At 43.2% G+C, this 20,059-nt stretch overlaps 1 protein-coding gene across 1 annotated transcript; it reads right to left on the reverse strand.

Moving 5' to 3' along the window:
• Window positions 1-1,304: 1,304 nt before the first annotated feature.
• Window positions 1,305-17,219, reverse strand: CUNH10orf88 (chromosome unknown C10orf88 homolog). The gene is made up of 6 exons (XM_050137675.1): window positions 16,947-17,219; window positions 16,158-16,361; window positions 15,196-15,268; window positions 12,290-12,496; window positions 11,000-11,454; window positions 1,305-6,159 (listed from the first exon to the last, which is right to left on the reverse strand). The coding sequence occupies exons 1-6, from the start codon at window positions 17,108-17,110 to the stop codon at window positions 5,925-5,927; spliced, it is 1,338 nt and encodes a 445-aa protein (XP_049993632.1). The 5' UTR covers window positions 17,111-17,219; the 3' UTR covers window positions 1,305-5,924.
• Window positions 17,220-20,059: the final 2,840 nt, after the last annotated feature.

A 20,059-nucleotide genomic window follows, 5' to 3' on the forward strand; every position in this document is an offset into this window, starting at 1 on the left:
GACAAGGTTTCTCTGTGGTTTTGGAGCCTGTCCTGGAACTAGCTCTGTAGACCAGGCTGGTCTCGAACTCACAGAGATCTGCCTGCCTCTGCCTCCCAAGTGCTGGGATTAAAGGTGTGCGCCACCACTGCCCGGCTCTGTTTGTTTTCTAATGAAGGAGGAAAGTAAGTAAGACTAGGGACTTCAGTAGGTGGAAAGGTGGAGAGAATCCGGGAGGAGCTGAGCTGTTCGGAAGCATAGTCAGAATAGTTTTTTTTTTTCTGCCTTTGACTGACGAAATTAACCCTTCATTGGCTTTCTCTGAAGGTGATGCCATGCAAAACAGTACCGATGTCCCTCAGGGCCTACCAATAGTTTCCCTCTAGACCTCTAACTAGACTTAAGGCAAGGCAGGCTCCTCGAGGGGAGGTAGCATGGGGAGCTGCGCTGCCCCGCTGAAGAGCTCAATGAGTTTGCTAATTCATCCAAACAGAAAAAGGTAACATTTCAGGGGCTGGGTGTGAACCTTCTGCTGAGGGTGGAGAGACTTCTACCTCAGGTGAGATAAACCCTTAAGAATCTGAGGCCTCAACGTTCACAGCTTCAACAACGCCCCCCCCCCCCATCTCCATGGCAAGTTCCAGAATTCCACTCTTTACTAATAAATGCCCTTGCTTTAACTGCCAAAAGAGCTGGGACTTGAAGTTTCCCGGCAATTCAGCCAATCTTACAATAAAGGCTTTCATTTGATTTTCTGCAACTTGAGCTCTATGGCCTCTGGAGAGAAGATTCTCTTCCAGGGCACACTTAGAACCTGTAGGCTGTTTTTGCACAACTGGCACTGGCCAGTTTTATCACTGAGTTCATTGTTGTCCTGAATCATATCCTGAGATGCCAGAAGTTAGTTAATTTTATCACGAGCTCATTCTTTATCAACTTACCCAAATTCTAGGAGCAACCAACCGGCAGCATCTTTTAACAAGTTTTATACACAGAATCACCAAATCACATCTGGTGATTTATGTTAACCAAATTTAATTTTTGATTACTTTTACTTTTGTAAAAATAGTTCACACTAGTTCATGGGCTTTCAGTGCTCTCCAAGCTTCGAAGAGAGGTTTCAGTAACTGAAGAAGCTTCGGTAATTGTAGGATGGCAAACCGAAAAGCCCATTCTAGATGCTTTAACAATTCATCCTTATACTTCTGTTGTTCTAGAACCTCTTCTGATATCAAATCTGTATTAGTCAGGGTTCTCTAGAGGAACAGAACTTACAGAATGAACACACACACACACACACACACACGTTCAAACGAATTATAAGAGTAGCTTATAGGCCATGGTCCAGCTAGTCCAACAATGGCTGTCTACTAACAGAAAACCTAAGAATCCAGCAGCTGTTCAGTCCACAAGGCTACATGTCTCAGCCGGTCTTCAGTATACACCAGAATACTAAAGAAGTAGGCTCTAATGCCAGTGAAGGGATGGACTTGCCAGTGAGAGCCAGAGCAAGCAGGCAGAGAGCAGGCTTCCTTTTTCAATGTCCTTTATAACAGGCTGCCTTCAGAAGGTGTGGCCCAAAGCAAAGGTGGACCTCCCTACCTCAAAAGATCCAGATAAAAGGTGTATTTTTCCACCCCAAAGGTCCAGACTAAAAGTGGGTCTTCCCTCTTTAAAGACTTAACCCTCACGGGTGTGCTCAGCTGCTTGGGTTCTACCTAATTCCAGATGAAGTTGACAACCAAGAACAGCCATCACAAACGGTGTGCCACAAAGTCTGAACTTAGAAACCAGTTTTTCAAAACACAGGACATGCACTATACCCAGTCCACATAGGCACCATTTATGTGAGCTACAAGGATAAGTGAGTTTTGTTTTAGCTCCCTATGAACTAGCTTTGAGATGTCCAATCTAGTTTCACTCCTTATTTTTGCTTTTATTGGCCCTCTGATGAAAAGCTCTGCTTTCATCTCCTCTGCACAGCTCATCACAAACTGTTAAGAGAAACATCGATTCCATCTTGCAATTGAATTTGCTATGACTTTGCTTTGTAACTGGAGATCACTGCTCAGGATACTAGCCCTTCTGTTATCATCACTCCAGAGATAAGTCACAGTTACTGTCCCCAAGAGTCCACAAAAGAACAAAGCCTTGGCCAGGCACTGTGGTACAGGTCTGTAATCCCGAGGATCATCAGAAAGTTCAAGGCCAGCCTTGTCTACGGAAGCAGTATATAATCTAAACCCTCAAAGACAACTTCCTGTCAGAGTCAGTGCTGCAGACATGGTTCTGGCACCCGCAGCAACTGGAGGAGCTCCTCCCCACTTAGGGACCTCTACTCAGAGAAAGCCACATCGTCAGCATGATGAAGAAAAGAATTTCAGGACAGGCTGACAGGAAGCAGAGCTGTGGTTTATTTTAAAAGTTTAAGAACAGAGGTTAATAGAGAGGTGCTCAGGGAAAAGCAAATCACATCCAAAATATGAGTGTGGGATTAAGAGAGGGCACCCTTCACTTCTGCCTAACAGTCAAACATAGGATTCTGTTGATTTTCAGTTATATCTTGAGAGGGTTGTTAAGTATAAATGTGGTCACAGGAAGACTCCTGAGGTATGCTGGGCAGGGACTGTAACACACTAGACTACAGTGGAGGGGGCAGAAATTTGGGGTATATTCACTGTGAACAAAAGCTGTTTTGTTAGTGGGATTCCCAGAAAATATCTAGGAGAACATTAAGGGCATACTCAAAGCCATGTACACTCAGGCCTTAAACCTGGTTTATTGCTACCTTAACATTCTTTTACAGTTTTTTTCAATAAGGGTCTCACTATGTAGGTAGGTTTGGCTAGCCTAGAACTTGCTATGTAGACCAGGCTAGCCTCCAACTCAGAGATCAGCCTGTCTTGGACTCTGAGTGCTGGGATTAAAGGTGTGCACCATCATGCCCAGCTTTTTAACTTTCTTTTTTGAGGATGTTTCTATATAAAAGAAATATTGCCTATATGTTGGCAGCCTTTAGAGCAAATATTAGTGGTGACTGTCCTGGAACTCTTGATTTTCAGGTAGTAAGAGGCTGCAACCACACTTTAGAGGGAACGCTCCCTTCTCTCTCTGCTTAGTCTTATCTGTGTATCTTATCTCGTCCCCAGTCATACAACGCAGTGAAGTAGCTCCAGGTATGGCAGGACCAGGACGTGAGTTCTGCATCTCAGGCCTAGCAGGGACAGGATCTGAGAAACATCTATAAACTCAGGCAGAGAAGCACAACACAGCACAAACACATACAGTGAGGTGCAGAAAATCCAGTTCATCTCACAGAGGACTTCCTTGAGCACCTCCTGTTCTACAATACTGGGCTCTGCAAGAGAAGATTTGGGTGCACACGCCAGAGAATCAGTTCAGGAAGGAAAGTCATGGCTGGTAAAGACCAAGCTAAGTAAGATTCAGGCTTCAAAGAGGCACACGCAAGACACAGAGATGGAGAAGGGTCCTTACAGGAGATGGAAAGGGCAGCTGGGGACAAGGGAGCATCCTTGGTGTGAAGACATTTAAATGTCTCCCAGGTCATCAGAGATAGACAGGAGACCACAGGCAGTTAAGAGCTGCTGGTGGCCAATCACAGGAAGGTCTCAGAGAAGACCTCCTAGCTCTTCTAAGTGCTGGCAGATTCTTATCACTGTCAGAGAAAGAATTCAGAGAGGAGAAAAGAAAAGAGGGCAGTTATATTACAGAGCAAAAGTACATACAGAGGCAGTGAGGACTCCTCGAGCCCTTACACACAGGCCCTTCTTGGTGGTCTTATTTTAAACTATTTTCACTAGGGCCACTTGACAGGGAATATTTCATTTTTCTTTCATGGCGGGGTACACAGCACAGATCAAGCATGATATTCACTTGCCATAAACATCCTATCCCATAAACATATCAAGCTGTTACCTGAATCTGGAGGTTCTGTTACCAGCCACTTCTACCAATATATATCAAGACACAGAAAAAGGAAATGGGTTTTGCTTACAGTTTTCGTCAGAACTGAGGGAACATGGAGGTCGGGGGAATGGTCCTTTCTCCCCATTTTTCTATAGCAGTGTTACAATCCACAGAAAAGAAAAAACAAAAGTCAGACAAGTATATATATACATATGTATTCTGAGCTGTGAAATAACTCATCAGGGCTGGGTGATGGTTGCGCACACCTTTAATCCCAGCACTCGGGAGGCGGAGGCAGGTAATTCTCTGTGAGTTCAAGGCCAGCCTGGTCTACAAGAGCTAGTTCCAGGACAGGTTCCAAAGCTACAGAGAAACCGTGTCTCAAAAAATCCAAGGAAAAAGAAATAACTTATCAGAACTATGAGCCATCTTTTCTGACGGGAAGGTGTGGGGGTGTTCTAGTAGGCTCCAGGCTATTCTCACCCCCATCACAGGACTTCCTGGAGAGGTGGTAATTTTTCAGGGTTCATGTTACACTATGACACACACTGTATCCTTTATGAGATGTGTTTCCAACTTTCACCCTTCTTGCTTTCCTGTAAGATCTCACTGGCCCCTGCCTGCTCCCTGGTCAGGCCCTCTATGGATCAGGGATGGGAATGCAGGGATTTGCAGTGGAGATGAGGCTGGAAAGGTGTGTCAGGCTAAGATGAAGATGGTTTCAAAGCCTTCAGTTAGGGCTATAGTCCTGTCTTATAGACATGGGGAGCCCAGCTAATGAGGGCACTGAGGGCACTACCAAGTCATGCAGGTATTCCTTAAATTCAGGAGGAACCACGACTGCCAAAAACTGCAAAAGCACTAACTGGAGCCATAAGTGAGCTCAGAAGGTGACACCTTAATCTACACATGGTATGACTATCCCACCAACTATGGCCCAAGACCAGCAATAGTGTTCTGTGTCCCATATGCTATGTCACCTCTGCCGTATGATCGAAACAACAGGCATTTAAAAGAACAGTTTGCCAAAACAATGGATAAGTATGAAATATTCTTTTCTTGAAAAAAAAAAAAAAGGAAGGAAGAAAAGAAGTAAAAATCCCCAACATAAGCAAATTAGCAAACAGGGTTCTATTTACTTTCAAGTGGTCTTAAGAGCAGATGCGTTTGGGTGCGGCTATATTACCACCATGGAGGTAACAGTTAAGTTCTGAAAATTCAGTCTGGTGATTGAAAACTCCTAGATTCATACATCTTAATCCTCATTTTAGATTCTCAGAATGTCACACATCATACATGCTAGAAAAGGGCTCTGGGAGAAGAACCTGTCAGTTCCAGCAAAGAATTTCCTTCCATTTTACCTGCAGCACCACATCCGAAATAGGATTGAAAACGAGCAATCTACAGCTGCACTGCAATGAACCAGAGCACTGCCCCTCGCTCGTAAACTACCCCAGACTGCCCCAACATTGCACAGTCATCTCAGATACACAGCATCAGCGTAAACTACCCCAGACTGCCCCAACACCGCACACAGTCATCTCAGATACACAGCATCAGTATAAACTGGTAATCCGAAGGAAAGAGCCCAGGTATCCAACTTTCTGAAAATTAGGAAAAAAAAAAATCATAGCATTACTTTTCATACTCCTGAGACTATATTTCACAGGTATCTGTATAAATAAAAAAAATCCACTTCAAACATATGTCATATACAATACAAACCAATGAACTGCATTAGAAGTCTTTACATATCCTAAAAACTCGAGCAATACAAGTATACATTTTTGTAAGAGTGAAAAATATAGCGAGCAAAATAACTTACGACTGCATCAGGGTAGCTGATGGTGCAGACCCGGGTCTACAGTAACAAGTGCACTAAAAAGAGCACTGAGGTCACCATGTAAGACAACAATCCTTCAAAGGACATTAAAGACTTGATTTCTATAACCTTTTTGGATTTGGGCTTTGTAATAAATATGTAATAAATATCTGCAATAATTGGGTGCGTCGATAGCTTATCTCTCTCCATTGGAAAGTCTTTCTCTGGAGTCATAGTGTCTTAGAGGTATCCCTGGGGGTGGGGAGTTGGGGTTTCGCAGCAAGTCCACTAACAAAGCCATTTTCGCATCTATGTGCTCCTGGAGCCGACAGATCCTCTCATCAATGTGGTCCATAAGCTTCTTTTCCATGAGCTCCATGTTTTTAGAAAGAACCTTTTCCAAGTAGGAGCAAACAGGCTGCTCTTCCATCCTAAAAATAAAAATGTAAAGTCTATCAATTTTCTCTTTATGATGACAAAAGCAACAAACCGAGCTAGCCAATGAGCACCCAAGCTACACACTGTGATGGTCTCTACAGCTACCCTCCCCATGGCACATTCCAGCTCTAAAACCCACAGCAGTAGCTGCTGTGCCAAATGCACAGCACTCTCCTACTAACTGCTTTGTCTAGTAAGACCCTGAGAACAATATAAAGCAAAGATAATCAAAGACCAAGCCGAGGCTGTGGCTGTGCTGCTGGAGGTCTTTCTAGCATGTAAGAAGCCTTGGGTTAATCCCTAGCACTGCCTAAGATCAGGTGTGGTGCTAAGGGAGACAGTTCAGTCTACAAGAACTGCCCTGCAAGCATGAAGACCCTTGATTCTAGAATACAAATTAAATATTACAATTAAAATTAAAATATTGAAAGCTGGGGCTGAGGGAATGGCTCAGTTTGGAAAGAGATTCAAGTGTGAAGACCTGAGTTAACACCCTCAAGCATACTCCGTAAGAAACCTGGTGCTATGGCCTGTGCCTATAATCCTCATGCTGGGGAGGCAGAGATGATGGCTGACTGGCCAGCTAACCTTGCCAAATCAGGGAGCTCCAGATACCATAAGAAATCTGCCTCAAAACCCAAGGTAGGACATGATTGAGAAAGACACCCCAAACTGACCACTCCCTTCCACCCATATTTTACACACACTTGCATGTACACCCTCATATATGAATCCTTACTACATAAATTCACATACACATGGCAGCCATGGTAGTGTGAACTTAAAATCCCAGAACCAGGTACATAATAAAGACAAAAGGATCTTAGTGACTCACTAGCCAGTCTAGTTTGCAGTGAGAGACCCTATCTCAAAAGACAATGAGGATGGCTTCTGAGAACAACACCTGATGCTGCCCTCTGGCTTCCACATGCTGAACATGCTTCACCTGCAAGCACACACCAACACAACGTGTGACACACACCTGTAATTTCAGCACTTGGGAAATGAACCATGAGAATCAAAGTTCATGGTCAAACTGTGGTCAATCAGAGACTTGCCTAGGTGTGGTGGTTTGAATGAGAACGGCCCCTGCAGGTTCATATATTTGAATGTTTGGTCCATAGTTAGTGGAACTGTTTGGGAAGGATTAGAAGGTGTGACTTTGTTGGAGGAGATGTGCCACCGGGGTGTGGGTTTTGAGGTTTCAAAAGCCCACACCATTCTCAGTTAGCTTGCTCTCAGTCAGATGTAAGCTCTCAGCTACTGCTTCACTGACATGACTGCCTGCTGCCATGCTCCCACCATGATGGTCATAGCCTCTAACCCTCTAAAACCATAAGCTTCCAAATTAAGTGTTTTCTTTTATAAGTTGAACTTGGACATGGTGTTTGTCATGGCAATAAAAGTAACTAAGACACTGGGCTACATGAGAATCTGTCTGAAAAAAAAAAAAACTATAAGCCTTCAGGAAAGGGCTGTTATAGTCAGTGAACACCAGAACAGGGAACCTCACAGAGGGGCCTATAAACCTTGTGCTCTCTCCTCCAGGAACTCAATGAAGTCTAAAGCATGTTTGTACTAATAAAATGATGTTATCTCACTCTTTCATCCTTATGCTCGTGTGAACACACAGCGGCACTTTCCAAATGGACATGAGAAGTAAAACCTGTGCTCTTATAATTCACAGAATTGGCAGCAGTAAATTCTCCTCCTAAAATGCCCTAATACAGCAGATTTAGTATATAAACGTGCATTTCAGACACTAACTTGCTTTGCCTTCAGTGTTCTTACTAGTTACAAGTTATAACTTGTTATACACATAGAAGATTGTAGTGATCAAAAGCTAATATAGCTTTTCACAAATTAAAATATAATTTTCACTAAAGTCTTAAAAGAATTTCCTTCTTATTCATACTTACATTAACATATGGTTTTATTATTTCCAAACTATGAAGTAGAATCAAAACCAGCACGCTAATATTTATACACAATGTATGTAGAGCTCTGTGCCATTTTATCTGTGCACAGTGTTCATCCCAACACCACCAGTCAAGACGCAGAACCTGCGCCTACAAAGACACTCATCCTGTCATCCCTTCCCCAACTCCTACTAGTATGTCTCTACCATTTGTCATGTGGCCGCATGGGTCTGTTGGTCCTCATCATAATTCACCCAAAAGCCATCCAGGTTGTCGTTTGTCTAACTGCTGATTACCACTCCACGCTATGGAAATACCAGTTCTTAAATTGCCTGTTACAAAATATCCCGGTGTTCCCATTTTAGAACTATTACAAATAAAGTTTCCCCTGGGCAGTAGTGGAAAGTGGGCACATCTTTAATCTCAGCACTCAGGAGGCAGAGAAAAGCTGATTTCTGTGAGTTCAAGGCCAGCCAGGGTTACAGAGTGAGTTCCAGGACGGCCAGGGCTGTTACACAGAGAAACCCTGTATCAACACAAAACAAAACAGACCAAATAAAACAAATAAAGCATCCAAGAACAATTGTATACTGATTTTTATACTGTCATAAAATTTCATTTCTCTGGGTTAAAAGCCAAGGAATATGTCTATCAGGTCATGTGATAATGTGCATGTAGTAATCAAATTGCCAAATGTTTTTGGGTGACTGTACCATTTTATGATCCCAGCAGTAAGCTGTGAGAGATCTAGTTCTCCATGTGCTTGAGAACATTTTTAAGTTTTAAACATTGAATTATGTGATTTCTTTGTATGTTAGGAACAAGTCACTTGTTGAACTTGTGATTCAGAAATCTTTTCTTCCAGTTTATATTTAATCATCTGACGAGGGTCTTCCACAGGCATCAGTTTGACATCTTGCCGGAGCCTACACATCATTTTCTGTTTGTTGATCATTTTTTTATGGTGTATCTAAGCATTTTTCCCTCAGAATCCAGGAGTTCCTCCCATATATTAGAAAGTTTCAGTTTACTCTTTGCTGTATGGCCTATTATTTTCATAGGTGTGAGGTTTATTTTTTTTAAATATTTATTTATTATGTATACAATATTCTGTCTGTGCGTATGTCCGCAGGCCAGAAGAGGGCACCAGACCTCATTACAGATGGTTGTAAGCCACCATGTGGTTGCTGGGAATTGAACTCAGGACCTTTGGAAGAGCAGGCAATGCTCTTAACCTCTGAGCCATCTCTCCAGCCCTGTGAGGTTTATTTTTACCTGTTGATATCACAATGGCTTAGCACCACCTTTAAGACTGCTCTTCCTCAACTGAACTGCAATGCTTCCAAGCCACCTTTGTGCTTCTGTCCCATTCACCTGAGTGTCCCACTGCCTGCTAGTGCCTGATGCTACAGCTCTACCACATCCCGAAATATTTAATGATTTCTCTTGCCTTATTCTTTTTAAACATCAAGCACATGTATCAATTAGGGGAGTACTGTTGCTTTATTATGCTGAGTAAACCTATCGACATGGCATGTCTCTACATTATTTTAGACTTAAGCCTTCTCAAAATTTCTTCTATCAATATTTTATAATTTTCAGTTCACAGATCCTATTATGTCAGCTATGTACAATTATAGGTTTTTAAATATGTATTTACATATATTTTATGTATTTCAAGTTATTTAGCATCTAGTTGGGGTTCCAGTAACAGTAGCTTCAGAAAATGAGAAGTCTTTTTATTCCCTTGATTTTCTGGATTATGTAAAAAAAAAATGGTGTTCTCTACATGTTTGGCAGAATTCTCGGGTAGAACTACCTAGGCCAGTATATTTTTCCCCATGAAGATTCTGTGTTGGCTTTCCATCTCTGTGATGGTATCTGAGAATATTTTCAGGGTTGCTTGCTTCCTGGTTTCAGAGTTTTACAGCCTGCTTTCCCATTGCTGTGGGCCCAGGGTGGATAGAAACTATGGGAGATGAGTGTGTGCCAGACCAAAGGGCTCACCTCATGGCAGCCAGAAAACAGACGAGAACTAGGGAGGGGCCTGGGATCAGACACTCTCCAAAGTCATGCCCCAGTGACCTACTTCCTCCAACAAAGCTCCATTCTTATTACCTTCAAACACTAACAAAGTACAACTCCATCAGTGCCCTCATGACTTTTTATGACTTGATACAATCTATTTCTGTGACTCTTTCACAAACATGAATAAAACTATTCTGCTATTGTCAGTAGAACTTATACTAAGTGCTGATGTAATCATGTTGGTGGTTGGGGATTATTTTCTTCCAAACTAATCTAAGTACCATTTTCAGATGTAAACTTTAAATTAAGATTAAATAGTAGAGGAAACTGGTTCATCTGAACTATGACCAGAGTTCTGTATTTCAGACTAGAACACTATTTTGACCAACAGTATCTATGAAGAGGATTAGGAACATGCTACTTGGCATCCTAAGCAAACAGATGCTGCACAGAGAACAGGTTGAGGCCAGAGGAGAAGAGCTTCTACACTATAAATAGTTCTCATCCTACTATGGCTTTGACTATAAATGTAGCCTGGAACAAATGCAAGCTACAAAGGTAATTTGTTACAATGGCACGCGTAGCACACCTCGCCAAAACTTGTAAATTCTCACAGTTCCTCCAGATTCATGCACACAGCCTTCTAACGCACCCCTTAGTTGATGGCTATAATCTCCCACAAACACCTGAGACGGTGCAACACCAGTTCTAGGCTCTCCCTTTGGTGCAGTCCATCCTGCTCTACTCCTAGTGAGTGCGTCAAGGATGAACTGGAAAAGCTGGAAACGCCTCGCCAGGTAGTGCACCCGAGGCGAATCTGTTTCCCTCCGTCTGACTCTCCCGCTTACCAAGTCTCAACAGTATTTGCTTTAAATAAAATACTTACGAAACCCCAGCAGTGCTCTCTCGGGGCTTGCAGCTGTTCTCCTGCCACTTGGCATTATGTCCCACGCGGAGATGGTTGACCTGACTACATAAATTCTGGAGAAAAGGCAGCAACTCAGAGCTGGGCACATTTGAGTTGCCACTTGCCTTCTTCGGTAAGAAAGAAGACACTGCATTTTTAAGATCACTTTCAAAAAGGGAAGGGTTTTGTGGCACAAGGCGGCACTCATCGTGGTTTGTGGTATTTCCTTTTCCAGGCGGCTGTGTGCTTTTATCAATAAGAGCCTTTAAATTTTCCGTGATGGCCGAAGGTGTCAATCCAGTTCTAAAAGGAAAAGGTGTGGAGGACGCTTTATCTAAGACTCCTGAAGAAGGCGAGGACTGCAGTGTAATCAGATGCTTGTGGCCTGTGGTCCCCAGCATTGACTGAAGCTGATCTCCAATGGGAAGACAATTCTGAGCAAGGAAAATAAGCAAATATTAAAGGATAAATGCTGAGTTTTGGAGTGAGAGCTAGAAGTCGGGCACTCTGCACTCTGTCACTGATATCAGTGCAGCCCCATGAAGAACGCTGTTACTGTTCAATGTTAGAGAGAAAACCAAGGTGAAAGGTTCCTGCCCACAGAAGCCAGACAGTAAGTGGCAGTGCTGGGATATAAACCTAAACTTCTGTCAATCATTTCACTGTAACTTTTCATAAGGAACATATTAAAATATACACTACTATGATAGCAAAATATAATTACAAGCTATAATGTTTTCACTACTAAAGGCTTCCTTATGGCAGTAACATAAGACTAGCCATAATAGTTGATCATTTTCTTTTAGATTTATTTATTTTTATGTATATGTGTCTATGCTTGAGTGTATGTCTTTTATCTAATAATTTCCTTTGAGTGAAACTCATGGAATAAAAAAATATTATTAATATAATAAAACCCGAAAAAACGTAAGAACTTAAATTAACCCACTTCTATTAATCTATGTGCTGCCCCAAGGCTCACGACATTTACCTCTCCAGCAGGTTTTGCTTACTCTCCCTCTGACCGATGACCTTCTCTCTGACTCCACCCTCCTTCTTCCCAGCCTCCTCTGTGTCTGGCTGCCCCACCTATACTTCCTGTCTAGCTACCAGCTAGTCGCAAACAACCCGAGTGACAAATCTTCACAACGTACATAAGGATTATTCCACAACATCAAACTCAGGTCATTAGGCTTATACAGTGAGCCTTTGACCCACTGAACCAACACACCAGCATTTTAAAAATTAATAAAATCAATTTCCACTTGCCTGCTGCTGAAACCTAATCATATTCATCAGCTGCTGAGCTCCAGGAGATAACTTTGATCCCATTGACTCCATTATGGTTTGGATATTGTCGAGGTCTATCCGTGATCCTAGAGCAGAAGAGCTTGGTGAAGGATTTGCTGACCTTGGTCTCACGTGCACCACAACTTTACTGATGAGCACACACTGCTTTTCACCGAAGGACAGCAACTATCATGAAACAAAAACATTCCAGGAAATAACAGTAGTATTAAACACAGCCATCACTTAAGGTAACTTCTTAGTATTACCAAAACAAGAAAGGGCATTCAAGAGTCTAAAAATTAACTCCAAGTGCATTTAAAGTGTCTTTATAGTCGTCAAAGTTAGAAAATAAATTCAAATGCATCATGAGGCAAACACCAACTATTTAAATAAAGAAATCCTTCCCAAGCCATAAGATTCACAGAGAATATGAAAGCTTTCTTTACTTAGTTTAAGGAATTAAAACTAAGCAAAACCTGGCTGGCGGATAGTGCACTGATACAGAACCTGACTGACGTGCTCAAGGCCCCGAGTCTGAGTCCTCTGTATCACCAAGAGAAAGAAACCTAAAATCCCTTGATCCTAGCATTCCCCAGTTGGCTTTAATATTATTTAATATAAAATAAAACTGTCCAATGCCGGGTGATGGTGGCGCACGCCTTTAATCCTAGCACTCGGGAGGCAGAGGCAGGCGGATCTCTGTGAGTTCGAGACCAGCCTGGTCTACAGAGCTAGTGCCAGGACAGGCTCCAAAGCTACAGAGAAACCCTGTCTCGAAAAACCAAAAATAAATAAATAAATAAAAATAAAAAATAAAACTGTCCAGATGGCCATATAGCATTTACCTAATTCCTAAACATAATTCAGTCTTGTAGTTCAGAAATGAAGGGCTATGATGCCAGAGCTACTTAATATGTAATAGCTAGTAGTAGTAAGTAAGGTGGAGCTCAGGGGGAGTTTCTAATTGGGTGAAGGGTGCTAAGGGTGTAAGTCAAGTTTGGAACCCAGCTCCTCTGGCTTTTATCACCATAGATTTTCCATTTTTGTTATGGTAACCAGGGTCTCACACATGCACGCTAGGTCAGTGCTGGTCATTAAGTCATACTCCCATTACCCTGACAGTTTAGGCTGTGCATGTTTCTGAACCAAAATACATTTGATAAGTGGTATAAAGGAAAGGGCTTTAAATCAGACACACCTGAGTTTAAATTCTGAGTTCCGCTATTTCACAACCTGTGCAATCCTGGGCAAATGGTAAGATGACTTTGCATAGAGGCTTGTGTGTCAGTATAGCCACTATATCACTGAGTAAGTGCTCAGAATTCTGAATTAGGAACATTTACACAGCTTTCAAACATGCCAGAGGGTTTCCCTAATTGAAAGTTCTCTTCATACTAACACATGCTTCCATGGAACAGTTACAAAATACATTCACTTTGAGAGACACCTAGACTCTTGTCACAAAGACACAGATCAATAAAACCCCAGACTCTATAAACTCTGAGTCAAATGCGTGACAGTCCTCAACAGTTAAGGAAATGCTCGTTAGTACCTCCCTTCTTTTATCTAAGTATTTTTATTTTTTAGTTTCTTCAGACAGAATCTTAGTGGGCAGCACTGGATGGTCTGGAACTCACTACACAGACCAGGCTGACCTCGAACTTGTGATGTTCTTGAGTGTTAGTATTATAGGTGTGTGACAGCATACTGGTCCCTACTGTCTCCTTTAAATGTATAATCCCAAGAGGCTTTTTCATCAGTGACTACAGTATATCTTTGTTTGTTTTTTTAGACAGGGTCTGTGTGTATGTGTGTGTGTGTGTGTATCATACTAAATAATATATAATCAGTAAATATGATGATCTTGTTCCACTAAATTATAAGCAACATGGAGACTGGCACTCCATTTTGTTTCGTTTTTCAAGGGAGTTTCTTTGTGTAGCCCTGGCTGTCCTGGAACTAGCTCTGTAGACCAGGTTGGCCCCGAACTCAAAGACATCCGCCTGCCTCTGCTGAAATTAAAGGTGATTAAAGGCATGCACACCATCATCCTGCAGCACTTCAATTTTCTACTGATACTCCTAGATGCCTAGTGCAGTATCTGTTATCAACAGTTAATACATATTCACTAAATAAATTAAATCACTTCATTTAAATGCCTTTACAAGCTATTAGACTGACGAATCAACAGCTCTGTGAACTGTGCTCTTCAACAGAGGTCATTTGTTGTTTTCTTGTCTGAAAACTAAGGCTTACCGTCTTCTGGGATAATAAGCACATAATTTTGGAGATAAAACAGTTCCAAAAATTTGGTTTCTAGGGACCATTAATTTTTCTCATGAAGTAGGTCCAGAGAGTTAAAAAAAGCTGACATTGGCCAAATCAATCATTGCTAACAGAGTTGAATTCGTTTTTATAACATGAGTTGAGTATTCCAACTCAGTACCTATTCCTAAACTGACAGCATCAAGAATATTTTTCTGGCTGAAGACAACAGACCAAATTCCTTGAAATTTCTGGCTCTTCTTTGAGCTTTTCCTTCATTCTTTACATACACGGTCAGTTCTGCTTCTGCCTTTTGTGGAACTATGTAGTCTTATAAAAAGATTTTTAAAATGTTCTTAGTGGAGTTTCACAAGGTTTCAAATACAGTACTACTATATTAATAAAACGTATTCTATAACTAATAAGCTACCCCACTTTAAAGATAATTTTAATGTCTATATTCAGAAAATAATATCCCTTTACAAGCTAACGAAGCATTTCTGAACTAAACCTAGGGACCAAGTCAGACTAACTGTACTGCCAAACCAAGAGAAAATAAGTATGTATAGAACTAAAACAATCCGATTAACTTTAAATCTTAAAATTTAGTGATGACTTACCTTTATTTTACAAGTATGGGTGGGAGGTTCCAATTTTAGGTATTTTTTGTACAAAAGAATCTTTTCGCGTTCACTAAAATAAAAGAATTCAATTTTAACAGCCAATGATTGTAAGCATTCATACATACTTAAGAACAAAGGTGTCCTGGGATTCCCTTTTCCCAGGCAGGCAGAGGGAGTCTGAGGTTCCTGACTGGGCAGCAACACCTGGAGGAGCTGTGCCTCCCACGTGCCTGCACGTGAGAGAACCAAACAAAGGAGCCCATGGCGTATTTAAGAGTTCTGTAAACACGACTATTGTTTCCAACATAAATAGGAGACACAGAGTTTGGGTTACATTGAGGATAGATTTGGGCAGAACCTTGTAAAGAGTCAAGGGGAAAAAAACTCAGAAATGGTCCATCTTATAGGAGGTTAATGAGCACGCTGATGCAGCGGTCTTCGGTTGATTGATACACCATTTAGAAGGAGCTTTCTAGAAGGGAATATACTCAGTGTTTCAGAATGCCTAACTGTTGTAAAACAGACCCCACTGAGTTAAATGAGAGACACAAGAATACTTTCTTTTGTTTGTTTGTTCCACGACAGGGTTTCTCTGTGTAGCAGTCCTGGCTGTCCTAGAACTGGCTTCGTAGACCAGGCTGGCCTTGAACTCACAGAGATCCGCCTTTGTGTGTGCCACTGCAGCTGGCTGAGAAACAAGAATACTTACCAGGACTTCAGTCTAATAAAACTCTTCCACTAGTTATCAGTGCCCTACCAATTCACTTCCAGTTAATTAGTCCTAAATTTCCATATTTATAAGCCCACTCATCATTTGAAGGCTTAGGGATCTATTGGTATGTTTTTAACTTCTCTCCCCTAATTCCTGGTGTCAGCGCTAGAAGGTCTACAAATGCTGAAAGAGCCAAGAATAAAGCCACTGACTCAGACAAACGCTTTCACCTGGACAAGTCACAAACCTGTCATCCAGGACAGTGCAGGCATTCTTGCCCCGACTGGTTCCACAATACTCCTCTCCTACATATACTTCCATGTTTCTTGCTGAACTCAGAACGCCAACCGAAAGGATTTCTTCATCCCCATTAGGCCCACACTTCAGGTAAAGGAAGCAGGGGTTTTCATCTCGGGGGCTCAGGCTGCTCTTCAGACTCACCAGATCCAGCCTGAGAAGGAAATCGATAAAATATCACACAGAGATCTTTTCTGAGTAGACCCATAACCCACCTCTTCAAACTCACTTCCACTTGCCCTGAGGGCCAAGAACCTTCCCCAGCACCCACAGGGGCTTCTTAAGGATCGAGGGCTTGAGGCGTCAGGGCAATCCCTTCCACCTTCCCTAGACCGTGGCCATTCTACTCAAATCTCTGATTCATTCGCAGTCAATTAAAAGCGCTCACAGTGTGTAACGAAAGAACAACGATGCGTCTTTCTCTAAGTTGCCGTGCGTGGTTCTTTATGGTTGGACTTGTCCTGCTCCTGTGCCCCTGAATTGAAGGTTGGCTGGTTTCGGGGGTGGGGGCGAGAAGGATTCTAACAGGAGCCTGTGGAGGTGTCCCCGCTGACTCCGGGATCCTGAATCGGTGTTTCCAGGCCTCTCGGCCCATCAAGCAGTCCCTGCCCGCAGCCTCGCCCACCTCCCGGCCCCGGTCCCTCAGCCCACCCCGGTCGGTCCTGCGGCCTTGCTCGGCTCCCGTCTTCCTCCCCACTCCAAGGCAGCGTGGCTGTCACCCGGCCCCAGCCCGGCGTACCCCGGAGCTGACGGCTCCAGCAGCTGCTCGAAGTTCAAGTCCTGGGCATCTGGCCCAATCCGGGTAAGAAGGAGGCTTTGGGTCAGCGCTCCGCACACCGCATCCCAGGACGAGGTCAGCGTCGGGCCGCGGTCCAGTCCCGGACCTTCGGTCGCGGTCTCCATTCTGTCTCCTCCAGCCCAGGAGGCGCCGGAACCTCTCTCGCGGAGCTTGCGTTTCCTTCAGTGCGGAGAGGAGGTGAAGGTTCAGTACAACTTCCGGTTCTTTCCCGCGGCCCCCGCCCCACCCGCTCGGCTTCTTCAAACCCCGGGAAACCAGCCTCCATAAATGCGCATGCGCATAGCGTCTGACTTCCAGAAGTTTGTTCGAAATCTTCGCGGGAGGCGACTGTGGACTTTGCTGGTGTCTTCCTCGCTCCAGTCGCAAGTGCGGTGCGCACGCGAAAACCAAAATGTTTATTCCGACGTTGGCTATGGTGACCCAGCCAGCGGACCAGCGATGGTTTGGGGGCGGACGGGGCGGGTTGGGGACCCTGTGGTAGTCCCAGAGCAGATAGGCGGATCTCTGTGAGTTCGAGGCCAGCCTAATCTACAAGAGCTAGTTCCAGGACAGGCACCAAAGCTACAGAGAAACCCTGTCTCGAAAAACCAAAAAAAGGAAAAAGAAGAAGGAGGAGGAGGAGGAAGAGGAAGAAGAAGAAGAAGAAGAAGAAGAAGAAGAAGAAGAAGAAGAAGAAGAAGAAGAAGAAGAAGAAGAAGAAGAAGAAGAAAAGAAGAAGAAGAAGATCAAAGACCAATAGAAACAAAATCCAGAAATTGCAACCTTTAATATTCAAAGACCCAGTATATGAAGATTTTGTAAAACTCGCGCATTCTAAATTGTCATCATTTCTCTTCTGTATGTCACAAGATTCAAAGTATTTATTCCAGCCAACTGAGACCAAGGTGTGGCCCCGAGTGTCCAGAACAGGTTTTTAAGGGCAGAAACCTGAAAGTTGAAGCATCTGACTGGCAGCCGCAGGGGACTTTGCAGCATAAGCAGGTTTAACAGAAGCTGAGACAAGCGTTTAGCTATCCGAGGTTCCGCACAAACAGGCAGCTAAGGTGAATGGTTAGCCGGTGGGGGTTCCGCACAAACAAGCAGTTTCGACAAAAGCTAAGATAAGTTAACTAGGACCTTCTGACCTTTGGTCTCTAGAATAAATAGAGTTGGGTAGTTTTCTGTGGGATTCCCTGTCGTCAAGATCAGATTATACCTGGAACTGGCCTCGGCAGGAGTACAAGATGAAGGAACCTCTGCATTGTCTTGGCCTGTCACACTGTGTTTCCTGCTTCCTCTGGTCATGAATTAGGTTAATATCTGTAGACATTCCAAAGGGAAGTATACTCTAGAAACACTAACTTGCAATTTTGTACACAAGATTAATACCGTGTGGATTTTTACTTCCTTAAATAAGGCTAATGAATCAGAAAACTAAAGACACTTGTCATAAAGACTCCTGCCAATAAATCACCATTTCTTCATTTCCTCTAAAGCTGTTACCTTTCTTCATCTCTGCTTGTCATGTGTTGAGGCACTACCTTCATCTGAACTGTCCTGGGCTTTTCTTTCCGAGCCAGGAGCCTGTTCTCATCCCCTCCAGATCTTCCTCTGCTCTGCCCTCTGCCCTCTGTCGCTTCTGATGACTGATGCTGCTGACCGAGTCGGCATCACCACACCTGGTGAACTCTGATCCCACCTTCCTCTCAGTCTCCTCCTCCCAGAATATTATTTCTTCCAGTAGTTTTGACAAAAACAAAAGAAGCCTTTATCATTCATAGCCAAGCTTGAATCTCTGTTGTAGAATGGACTTGATTTCTCTGCTGCTTTACAGTCTTTGAAGAACTTGCAGTCCCAGGCTTGGCCAGTTTCCATATTTGCTTCCCCTTCCAGCTACATGCTTTCTGATAAGGAATTGTTTTGTGCTTGGGAAGTTAAGAACAATTCTACTGTGTGGACTTGTTAGAGATAGCAGCTTTATCACAATAATTTATTGATACAGAAGAACTCATTATGCCCTCTAAGAAACTATTTCAAATCTGTGCTCACTGGGGCATGATGGTACATGCCTGTTGTCCCTAGCTACTTGGGAGACAGGTGGAAGGATCCCTTAAACCCACAAGTTAGACACTAAACTTGGCAATAGCAAAAAAAAAACTGCCTTTAGAATATGAATCAACACATATTTGAAAGGTATTAATTAAGTAGTGAGATTTTAGTGGCTAAATATACCTGCCTTTTATCCAGGAGTGTATGTCCCAACAAGGTGGTTATAGGAAATTAATTTCCCTCTTGCCTAGAACCACATAGCTATACTTATCCCCCCCCCTTCCCCTCACCGGTCACAAATTCATTGGTTACCTGCCGGGAATTGATGGGACGTAAAAGGAGTGGAAAGAAGGAATCAAGATGACGTTTTGTTGATACCCCTATAAAAAGCAGCAAAGATGGGGAAGCAGCTCAAATAATTCTGAATTCAATACTTCTTAAACCACACACAGAACATTTTCCCTGTTTGGTAGTTCTTGGTGGTGGTGGTGGTGGTGGTGGTGGTGGTGGTGGTGGTGGTGTGTGTGTGTGTGTGTGTGTGTTTTGAGGGTTAAGGAGTTTGAGAGAGGGTCTCATGTAGAATATCTCGAACACTTGCCCCTCCTGGGTCTGCTTTTCAAGTTCTGGGATTAAGGGAGCCCAATTTGGCTTTGACCTAAAGATCTTTCTGCCTCTGCTCCTGAGGTCTGGGTTCACAGGCCTTCTTCAACATTATGATATTATGCCTGGCTCAAACCTAGGTTGTTTTGTTTTGTTTGAGACAGGGTTTCTCTGTGTAGCTTTGAAGCTTGCCCTTTCACTCGCTCTGTAGACCAGGCTGGATCTGCCAGCCCTTGCCTCCCAAATGCTGGGATTAAAGGCCTGTGCCTCCACCACCTGGTTCAAGCTGATGTCTTTAATGCTGCACTCTGTTCTGCAGTTCAGACCAAGCCCAAGGCTGTAGCCCTGCAGGTTGCCCAAGTCTAGAGCCGCCTGCTGATTTTGATAGAGAGCAGGCTAGTCCCAAAGCCCAGCTCGCTACCTTT

Source organism: Alexandromys fortis, unplaced genomic scaffold (genome assembly GCF_014885135.2).
Source record: "Alexandromys fortis isolate MF-2015 unplaced genomic scaffold, M_Fortis_MF-2015_v1.1 scaffold_3, whole genome shotgun sequence".
Classification (NCBI taxonomy): domain Eukaryota; kingdom Metazoa; phylum Chordata; class Mammalia; order Rodentia; family Cricetidae; genus Alexandromys; species Alexandromys fortis.

What these genes read in the sequence shown, in the direction of transcription:
- CUNH10orf88 (XM_050137675.1), bottom strand. Translation starts at nt 17,110, where the DNA reads ATGGAGACCGCGACCGAAGGTCCGGGACTGGACCGCGGCCCGACGCTG. An exon ending in TGCACTGTCCTGGATGACAG is followed by an intron (nt 15,269 to 16,157) that starts GTTTGTGACTTG and finishes CTTTTATTTTAG; the next exon opens with TGAACGCGAAAAGATTCTTT. An exon ending in TGATTAGGTTTCAGCAGCAG is followed by an intron (nt 11,455 to 12,289) that starts GCAAGTGGAAAT and finishes TTCCTTGCTCAG; the next exon opens with AATTGTCTTCCCATTGGAGA.